General features: G+C 32.1%; 1 protein-coding gene across 1 annotated transcript; it reads left to right on the top strand.

The window, feature by feature from the left end:
• Positions 1-10402: 10402 nt before the first annotated feature.
• On the top strand, positions 10403-11341 carry LOC103750525 (olfactory receptor 14C36-like). Its single transcript, XM_008853626.1, has one exon. The coding sequence runs from the start codon at positions 10403-10405 to the stop codon at positions 11339-11341; it is 939 nt and encodes a 312-aa protein (XP_008851848.1).
• The last annotated feature ends 441 nt before the right edge of the window (positions 11342-11782 follow it).

Consider the following 11782-nt stretch of genomic DNA (forward strand, 5'->3'; position numbering starts at 1 on the left):
ATTCCTAAAAAATCCACAGAAAAAGATTACTGAAAGTACACAGGATGTTGTCTCTGGGGACCACACAGATGCTCAAATGCATGCTTCAGATGATGGAGATTATTGGCATCCCTGCCCTCACTGCTTCGCTGTTTTCATCATCATTTACACATTCACAGGTGACACTATGTGTAATTGTCTATCCCTTGTGTCTATTTCTGGACTTTTAATTGGGTTCTTTTCACCAGCTCTCTGGACATCATCAGCTGACTGAAATAACCCCTGGGCATTGAGCAATCACTGCCCACTAACGATCCCAGAACTTTCGATGGAGACATGTGAAGATAAAAGTGAATGTAACTGGTCCATTTTTTAAATGGAAAAATGGTGGTTACTTCTTCCTAAGACTTCTTGAAAGCCTTTTAATTAGGAAATAATTAAACAATTTTAAATATCTTGATTGTGATATGGTAACATATCTCATCTCTGGGTGAAGAACAATGCCTGAGGGTGAGTGCCCTGTGACCACAGTTGTTACCTTGACTTTCACCTTCATCAACAAGGATATCCCATAAATATTTTTCTGCCTTTCGAAATACTTTTAGAAACTTAAAATAAGTCCATTTAAAAGTGTGGAACATCAGAGCAAACTCATCTTAAAGGTTTTTCTGTAAAACAGTATGTCATTAAGGGAATGTGTGAAGACAGTGTAGTTAGGATAAGGAAAATACAGAAAAATCTTTTTGATAATTTTGTAGAAGTTTAATGTTAAATGTCACATAGAAATATCATGAAGTATGATAGATTATTGTGTTATATATAAAAACCCATGCAGAGACTATCACTGTGCTTCTGTAGCACATGACTAAAATATGTACATTTAAAGACATTTTATACTAAATATTTTCAAAATAAGTAGAACTCTGTATACAAAAATACAATAAAATGAATGTTCAAGAAATAACAGCATAAAATCATTTACTATATATATATAATAGATTCATATATGAAAAATGTTATTAAAATAGTATAAACATAGTAAGTAGTATTAGACAAATGAGTGTTCTTTTAACTGAATCTCAAAGGCATTGTTTTATAACTTTTCCCATTTCTATGTTTGCAGAAATATATATTTAAAACATTATCAATAAAATCATTTCTAAAATATTAAGTATAATAAACATGTTGAAAAGTAATCATCTTGGGGCTGGAGAAATGACTCAGAAGTTAAGAGCACTGACTGCTCTTACAGAGGATCGAAGTTTGATTACCAGCATCCATATGATGGTAACACCAGTCTGTAATTCCAGGTCCAGGGAGTTATATTTTTAAAATGTTTTTAAGTATTTTATTTTGGTCTTTTTGAGACAGGGTCTCCCTCTAGCACCAGCTGTCCTGGAACTCACTGTGTAGACCAGGCAGGCCTTGAACTCACGGAGATCTGCATGCCTCTGCCTCCCCAGTGCTGGGATTAAAAGCATGAGCCACCACACCTGGCTTGTTTTTAAGTATTTTAAAAATATTTTTAAAATATTGTTTTTAAAAAGTAATCTTGGAAAAGACTGTTATTTTACAAGTTTGTCAAATTTTCTGCTTTATATCCTGTTTCAATTGCAACTGATTGTCAACAGAAAACTGAGATTAACATCATTTAATATTTTTGTGCAATTATTTTGATAGAATTTAACATAAATTCACCAAATTGCTTTTGTGTGTTAAATATTCTTATTATGCAGAGTTACCAAATTGTCCCTGTAGTAAATACTTTTCTTCATTTCATTAGATTTTGTATATGAATAAAATTAAATGCATAATAGAAAAATAATGGGTATATATGTATGCATGCTTCATTAAAGGAAATGTATATGCATAATAATCATTCCAGAAGACTCCTTCTGTTACCCAAGTGACAGGGAAGTTGATCAGTCTCATCACCAGGGGAAATGTGCTCTTTGCTAGCTGTCTCTCTGTATCCCATCTTCCTGTCTATTTGGCACTGTACACACCACTCCAGAATTTCTCTTCAAGTCTTTTAATATTTTGTAATAAGGACTCTTACAATGTGAATGTGTGCTGGTGTACAGAGGTATACAATTGAATATATTAATTCTCAGCTTCTGAAGGCACATTTAAGATTTCAGAATTTCCAATTTTCTGCAGATAATATATAAGTAATTCATATTTTAATAAGATTAAGCTTAATTTTGAAAATAAAATTATTTGCTATTTAAGTTCAGAAATTTTGTTTAAGACTCAAGATAACAATAGAGAAGTGTGAGCCTCTTCACTCAATGTTCCCTGCTAAGGAAAGTGATTAGACAGGGCTAGTTAAATTTCTGACTGGGAATTTCCAAGGTTTCTGATTCTGTCTTCTCTTTGATAACCTTATTAGCTCTTTGTTTTGTGTTTTCAACTATGTCATATATCTTTAATTGGAAAAGTTTCACTAATTCAGTGAAGTTTTAGGTTAAATTTAATGTGAAAATTTCATAATAAAATATTTTAAATATGCATATATCAAAAGATTTACATGTCGAGTTAGTTAAAATAGAATCAATAACTGTTACTTTGTGAAAATTCCGTGGCATCCAAACTAAGTTGTATATGGCCACAATCTCAAGATATCTGTGAGAATAATTACCAAGAAAGAAAATCAATGATTGACATTTACAGACTATGACTTTTTTAGAAAAGCAAGAATTAAGCAGTTTCTTTTAGTAACTCAGGCTATCATCTAGCCCAAACAGGGGATGGCTAATGTAAGAAACAAACATGCTTCCAATATTCTGTACCTTCCAGTATTGAATGTGTATCTGTAGTTTATGAAAGCCTATTTTAGTTTTGATTTTTCATTTCTAAATTCACTTTCCTGAGATAGTACAAAAGTAAACAAAACTGCATTTGTCTTCCTGTTTATTCATTTACTTAATGATGATCTTGCAATAAAGTCTCTTCCTGTAGCTCAGACTGATCTTGTCCTGAATTTATGGTGAGTTTCTTGCCTCAGCACCTGGTACTACAATGACACATGTGTTACTGCTCCTAACATTGAAATGCATAGTTAAAATTACACAATTTGGTGTGTTTGGTTCTGAGAATAATCCTTTGAAATTAAGACCAAAATCTAAACCACAAAATAAATCTCATCCAGATTTCTTTCCATTCTGTTTATGATATTTGATATCTGAAAAAAGTCAATTAAATCGTGCAGGTCTCTCAGTGGTCGAGAGACCACTTAATGCAGAATGCATTAAGCTTCATCCCATACACTGAAGAAAAAATGTGAGAAAGATATATCTCTAACCTTTGGCAATATTTAATGAAAATAATATAATACCACAAATTATGAAATCCGTATATGGTTCTTCAGTGGGATTATTCAAATTTTACAACTGGAATTTAGTTTTCTTTGATAAATAGCTCCATCAAGTGGTGATGAAAGTGGAGAATTTTCTATATGATAATGACTTGTTCAAGCAGACAGCATTCAGCTGTCAGCTTCTGTTTATGCTGTCATGTTATACCTGTCCTTTCCTGTGAGGCTTACCCTAACAAATATTCTAGAGGATTATTCATTTTTGAGAATGTATATATCACTTAAAATGAGTTCTATTTCTACTTAAAATTAAATTTTCAATTGGCACATTTCTATGTTATCTAAGAATGAGTTATCTTTGATTGAATAGGTATATGAGAATTCTCCTAGCATTTCACCTTTGATTGACATTTCATATCTTCCATACTTTTGCTTTTGTTAATAATTCTAGTATTGATGTAAAAACAAACATATCACTGCAAATCTGCTATTGTTTTTTGGATGTGTAGTCAGATGTGAAATGGCTGGAGAATTTCTCTAGGAAATTCTGGAAATTTCTGTTCCCAGTTATTTGTATTTTGGTTGCTCTTATTGTTGCTGTTGTTGAGAAACTTCCACAATTATTTCTAAAGAGATTGGCTCAATACATTCTCCACCACAGTGTAAATGGTTGACTTTAGCAAAGGGCTTTTCATCATCAGTTCCTCATTTAACAGCAGCATTCCCTGTAACTGAAGAAATATCTCACTGTGGTTGTTACTATCAATGTTCATAAGATTGTTGTTTTTATATGTAAATAAATACATTTCAGGTTCTCAGCCCAACTAGTATTTTTGTTATTTATTTTGTATGGAAAATGGACTTTATTGATTTTCATTATTAAATTTATTCAATAAGATAGCTCCAAATACTTCTATTACATGCTTGTCTCTATACTCTGTGGATTTATTCCTAGGATGTACACAGGTTTCAGTTTTATACAGGCTCATTTGTCTGTTTTTGCATTTTATAAGTTGGGCATCACTCCAGGAAAATAATCGCCAAAGCCAATGTCAAGAATACTTCTTTTTGCTTCTAGGACAGTTTGAAAGAAACTCTGGATGTAGAGCAGGCTGGCCTAAATTTCACATCCTCTGCATCTTGAGTGATGATATTAAAGATCTGTACTATCACACCTGGTTGGTTTTTTGTTTATGGAAAATCTAAAAGTCCAATGCATTCTTCTGCACATCAATATTTATCTTTTCAAGATTATTAATTGAGAGTTCAATTCATAACAATTATTACACCTGTTTGAAGTTTATTGGCCATTCACACATGATTTTATTTCTTAATACTTCCTTTTTAATTTAACTTTTATTAATTTTTAATCTATACAGTAATATTTTTCAAGATTTTTATAATCATGTTTCTCAAGGTTATTGGCCTAAACTGTATTTAGTTGTGGTACCTTAGTCATGGTTTGGGGTGTAGGTGACACTATTTTCATTTTAATCAATATATAAACGGTCCCTTGCTTTCCTTTTATTGGAAGAAAACTTCCTTCATGTTTGTTGGAAGTTGTACATGAAACACATCAATTCCTGATCGTTCTTTATCTTGAGGTTTTTAATTATCAATTCAGTATGGTAATTTATAGCATGGTTGAAATGATTTCCTAATTTTTTTCTTAACTAATATTAAATGAGTTGTATTTTGTTTTTTTAATTTCTCTGGTTTAGCATGTGGGGTGTCTGACTCATTTCATTTGGTATAATGTCCTCTAGGTCCTCCATGTTATTACAAATACATGACTATTTGATTGCAAATACCTTGATAGGTGGTGATTACACTGTTTAAAAACTGACACATCTCTGTCTGTGGAATATTCTACATATACCGAAAAATAATCTAATCGTAATAGATATGAGGTGAATTTTCACATTTCTGTTAGGTTCATGGTCTTCACACCTGTGTTTTAAAACTAATTTTCAATAAAGATTAATAGTCATTTGTGAAAGTTTACTTTTAAAACACCTTATTTTTCTGGTTTGATGTTTTTTCTTTCCTACTTCTCAGTTTTCATTTCTATTTAGATGCTTTCATGTTGAAAGTGTATATACTTAAATTTATAATAAATTTTTATTAAATTAGCCAATTTCCCATTTGGTTTTCATCTTCTATTCCAAAGACTGTTTTAGACTTGAGTTCTGTAATGTCTGAGGTGAGTAAAGTCCTTCTATTCACACCAAATATCTGTTTCTATCCTTTCTTTTACATTCAGTATTTAACTAAATCAAGTTATTCTCTTTTAAATAACATTTAGGTGAACGTGCTTTATTTATTTTTCTTTACTGTCATTAAGATCTTATGTTTTCTGGAGTTACTATATTTTACTTAATTGTTTGTAGTGAAAAAAGGAAGAAAAAAATATAAATATGTCATGTTAAGCATATAAAGTCAAATTACTCTTAAAGGTACAATGCTCACTTTAACTCAATAAATTTGACATATTATGTTATTCAACTTGTAATTACTATCTTAAATAGATGTATTCCTGTGGAATTTCATCTAAATAAAACTGCATTCATGAAAGACAAAACTCACCTATTACTGCAGGCTTCATAAATAACATTATAACATTGGATACAGATAATTCATTTGAGAGGGGTTTTAGTTTAATTTTCAGTCTTAAAATGTTTATGCCTGTTCATAAGAAAATTGATTATTATTGATTATTTTTAAATAGATTAAAATTCAATGTAATATTAACATCTAAAATAACTTGCTGTCCAATTAAAAAAAAAAAAACTTTTATGAAGTGATACCAGTTGACTCATCCTCCATAATGCCTGTTAAATTGCACTGCATTTTGGTCTTTCTCTCCTCTAAGTACATTCAATTCTCCTAGTCAAACACTTTCAATCCCTGACCTCAAATGTCTCAGTTCATGCTCCAGATATAACATGCCTGACAATAAACATTTATTCACTATTATGTGTTCCAGGCAATAGACTGGATTGATTTCTACAGAATCATCTATACCTCATAGAACGACCCATTTACCCACATATCGATTATGGTATGGATGGAGACTTGGCTGCTAGTACAGCCTCTTACACTTTTCCCATCTCTTCTAACTTTCTGTGAGAAATATCAGTGGCATTTTTTTTCTCTTATGCTTACAGCAATTGCAGCAGGACATCTCCCTATTAGGACAGTTTCAGGAACCTACTACTTTCTCTGGCGTGACTATTCCCCAGTCCATGTGCTTGAATTATTTTTACTGATTTGAATTGTCTTGCCACATTGTCACAGACATCACACAATACAAATTTGAATGTTTTCAGTTTTCCATATGATCATTATAACCTTCATAAAAATAAACAATGTTTAGAAGTCATCTATGTTGATTTTAGCTGAGCATTTACAATATAAATGTAGGAGACACCTTGTAGCACTGAGTGGATCTGCCAACTCAGTAATCTCTAGAATTTTAAAAGGGAAACTCTTGAAATTTTTTCCACTAATTATGTGTTAAAATGCGTCATGTGCCCTTGGGAAAACCATGCCTGTTTATAGGTAACCCCTGGGTTCATTCTTCTTTGTGGGTGTTGCAACCTTAATCTATGTTTTTAAATACATCTGTCAGTATTTTAACTTGTGACCTTTACAGATCTCTGTGAGCTACTACTTAGATATGCCAATGGATTCTAAATGTGACATAATAATATCTGTTTGGAGGAAAAAAAATCTTCTTTTGTATTATCACCTAACAAAATAATGTCTTACCATTGTTTGAAATGAAGGCTATTGACTATGATGCTGAAGGTGACTGAGCACACAGCACAGGAACCATAATATTGCAGTTCATCTGCTAATGGAAGATACGTTTAATACTTGAAATTCAATAAAAATGAGTTAGGGGTTTTTCAATGCTGTTTAGTCTTTTACATGTTAATTTTGTTGTTTTGCACTGTGTTATAAACAGTGTGAATAAAATTTAAGTGTTTTTTTAGGGCAGGCGATATGAGCTGCTTTTCCTGAGAACCTTGGTTTAGTTCCATGTATCCACAGCAGTTGGCTCATAATTGTCTGAAATGCCAGCTCCAGGGATCTTATGTCCTCTCTTGCCGATGTTTTTAAATACATCTGTCAGTATTTTAACTTGTGACCTTTGCAGATCTCTGTGAGCTACTACTTAGATATGCCAATGGATTCTAAATATGACATAATAATATCTGTTTGGAGGAAAAAAAATATTTTTTTGTATTATCACCTAACAAAATAATGTCTTACCATTGTTTGAAATGAAGACTCCTTGGGAATCTGCTCTCATGTGTGATACACGCAGAGACAGACATGCACACCAATAAATGTAAGTCTTTTCAAGTAATATAAATATCCCTTTTCTATATAAATCAATTATTTCTTGTCAGTATGATAATTAACTTTTGTACATTTCTAGGTTGTTACAATTTGGAGAGTCTTAAGCTAAAACACCCAATAAATTAAATTTTTCACGTTAAAAAAATGTAATTATGGGCACTTCAGCGCCTGTTTTAGATTTGCTAAGTGTCTTCTGTCTCTTTTATTGTGTTTTATTCCTCTCGTGCTGTCTTGTTCTTGTTTTGATGACTTTTCAAGGTAATATGATTTGAATATTTTGTCCCACGTTATAATATATAATGTATTTTGTGGTGCTCATAAGGAAGTTCATAAAATACTAGCATTTACCAAGGTGACCACAGCTTACCTTTAATTTAATAAAAAATCACTTCATATTTATTACTGCTGCATTTTGTTATGACTTCTTGAGGTTACAGTTTTCATATGCATCCATTCATCTGTTTTATACTGATAATTATCTTTAATATTTCCTTCTTCATTTTTGTATGAAATTAAAATGTTTTCAGTACTACCCTTATGTTATAGTATATTAATTATAGTATACTAACTCTATTTTGTTGATAATACTGCATCAATTTGTACTTGTCTGTATGCTAACTTTATCCGTGATACGTAGATTTTTCTAGGCTAGCCTTGACTTCTTAGTGTCCTTTTATTCATTTATTTATTCATTTATTTATTAGGACTTATTATAAATGAAGACCTGATACCCTACATCTATGAGTATTGGGGACAGATCTCATTGAGTGTTTTTAAGTTAGTGAGACACTGCTTAGTTTTATTTATTTTCCTGAGAGGTCATCATTTGTTATTTTCTTTTTGGTGTTTTATGTTTTATACTTTTCCATCAATAGTATCAAGTTGCAAAAGTAGATTTTTTTTATTCTACTGTAATTTTTACTATCTTCATTGCATTCTACCAGATTTGTGACAATAGTAAATAATACTTTGAAGAAGGCAAAAACTAAATAATAACTGTGTCAAATATTAGTATTCTTAGATTTATACTGCTTTATTCATTTAAGATTAAAATTATAATCCTTTTTTGGAGCTGAAAATATTTATTTAACTGACATTTTAGTGATCAGGTAAGCATATGAAATTTTATGAGAATTCAAAAGAAGTAATGACAAGGAACATGTTCTCAAGGAAACTATACAAATATGTTATATGGTGAAAACACACACTTAGTTCCTGAGATCTGGGGGTGGGACTTAAAGCATTTTAAACTGGAATATAGATTCATAAGTACGGAGGAAGTTTCTGTAGCAAAATTGGAGTTGACATGGATTTAGGATCTAGTGTAAAAATATCTATATATTAATGTAAAATTTTAATTATGATAGAAAGAAAATTTAGATACTAAAAATATACCACCTTTTAATTAGTAATTTACAGTGACAAATTCATTAAGATTTCATGGTATCATTTACCACATATTTGAAAAATCACCACAAACATTCAAATTTCCTTATTCCTATATGGAAATACTCTCTTTAAGGATTTATTCATTCTGCCATGATCACTGTCTCCCAATGTAGTCATGACCAAACTCATTTTCCGTAGAAATTATAGCTTAGTACTCTAAAAATGGGACACACACCAGACACTGATTCTTCCACACTTAGATGTCATGCCAATTCCAGCTTGTCAGAAATGTGAGGAAACATGAACACAGCACCTGTGCTTGTCTTGAGAAAGGTTCTCAGATGAAATACTGGAAAAATGAGCAGTGTTTAGATCTCAGTTCAAAAGCACAAGGTAGCACTTCCTACTGTAGATTCAAGTCAGTCAAACTTGGAATCCAACATAAAATCAACAAAAACAACAAAATACTGTCAGGGATGGAAAGAAGTTTATGTATAAAGTTGGCATTGCTCCAGGATCTAGTTGTTTAACAAACATTGGTCAAGGTTTTGCTAAGCATGTATTGTGTATACATAATCCCAGTATTCAAACACTAATTATAAAAACTGCAGATAATAATCTATAGTATTATTGAATTTCATAAAAAAGAGTATTTTATCTAAGAGGAGGAAATTCTTCCTCAAGCAAAGTAGTAATAACTGTAACAGGCTCCAGACTCCTGGACTCTTCTGAAGATCTCAAACTTCCTAGACAGGAAGTGTGTTTGATAAAATCTCCATTCACCCTAGTGTATCTACTTCTCTCGTTTCCAAACAATCTTGTCCCAATATGTCTGTCATCTTTCACTTTCATTCACTTTTGTCTCCATCCTGCCACCTACAGGTGTTCCTTTGTGTGATGAGCATAGTCAAAGAACCAAAAATACTAAACAGATATAAATATATAATGATTGCATTTAAAAACACAAAAATTTTTATAGATTCCGTAGCTAAAATTCTCTAGCAATTCCTTTTGGATGCTAATAAGTCATTTATTCTAGGAATGTGCCTATAAAAATCAATTTAATATTCATTAAGATACTAAATTTCATGAGATGGATATCATTATAGAAACTGATTAACAACACTAAGCATGATGACATACAATTAGATGGACTACACAATATATCTTAGGATCTGTACATAATAACTTCTACCATGATAAAAGTGTGTACAAACCAAAGAAAGAAATAATTGGTTTTTCCCTCTTGTAGATCATTTTTGGTGAATAGAAGTAAATAATGTCAAGGGAAAAAGTAGTCGTTTATAACTTTGTTTGTTCTCTTTCATTACTTACCATTTTCAGATGAACATGCAGCTTCAGACTATACCCAATTCCACCATGGTGACAGAATTCCTCCTCGAAATTTTTGCTGAGACTTGGGGACCCAGATTCCTGATTAGTATGCTGTTCCTGCTGATGTACCTGGGCAGCCTGCTAGGGAACCTAACCATCATCATGGTTAGCACCATTGACCAAAACCTACACACACCCATGTACTTCTTCCTCAGGAATCTGTCCATCTTAGACATGTGCTATATTTCAGTCACAGTCCCCAAAGCCTGTGTCAACTCTCTCAGTAATAACAGGGGCATTTCTGTGACTGGGTGTGCTGCACAGATCTTCTTAGTCATGTTTTGTGGATGTGTAGAGATTCTATTTCTCACCGTCATGGCCCAAGACCGCTATGTGGCCATCTGCCAGCCCCTCCTCTACCCTGTCATCATGAACCACCAATTTTGTGTTCAGATGACTTTGGCCTCCCTACTCCTTGGTCTTGTCATAGCAGGTTCACACACTGTGAAGACATTCCAGTTGTCCTTCTGTAGCTCTAACATGGTCTCTCAATTCTTCTGTGATATCCCACCTTTGTTGAAGCTCTCTTGTTCAGACACCTTTAACAACAAACTCTCAATGCTCATAACTGCCATCATCTTTAGTGGGAGCTGCATTATCTTCATTTCTGTATCATATGTTCACATATTTTCAACTGTGTTAAAGTTTCCTCTGAAAGAAGAGAGAGGAAAGGCCTTTTCCACCTGTGTCCCTCACATTATTGTGGTGTCTCTGTTCACTATCTCTGGTGCCTACATGTATCTGAGACCTCCAGTTATCTCAGAAGTAGTCCAGGACATGATTCTGTCTGTACTTTATACCACTGTTCCTCCATTATTTAATCCTGTCATCTACAGTCTAAGAAACAAACAGATAAAGGAAGCTGTAAGGAAAGTAATACTGAGAAGTATTTAGCCCCCAAAATTATAAAGGTCAGTTTAGATTACTCTTAGAATATCACTGAAAGCCAAACTGTTAAAAAATACTCTTTTTCTTAGATTTGTATGTTATTCACTTTAGCTATCAAATTGTTAGAAACTCTGAAATATTTATTATAAGAATTATCTACTGCTTTTTCCTCTCCTATCAAGAAGTAAAAAATATTTTATAATGTGTTATTTTGAATACCTCTATAGAGTATAGCATGACTATTTGATACATTCATATAATACATGATAAAATTAGATTATCCTCCACTTATAATCATGGAATATGTACTTTAATTTTTGAAGGATTTTATTACATTTGTAAACTGTAGTTAAAAGCTATGACTAATTTTTTTGCAAATACTTATAAAGTTAAAATTTAATACCAGTAAACATTAGAATTTGATACCTAATATTTATCACTCAGTAT

This window comes from Nannospalax galili, unplaced genomic scaffold (genome assembly GCF_000622305.1).
Source record: "Nannospalax galili isolate Female #2095 unplaced genomic scaffold, S.galili_v1.0 scaffold347, whole genome shotgun sequence".
Classification (NCBI taxonomy): Eukaryota; Metazoa; Chordata; class Mammalia; order Rodentia; family Spalacidae; genus Nannospalax; species Nannospalax galili.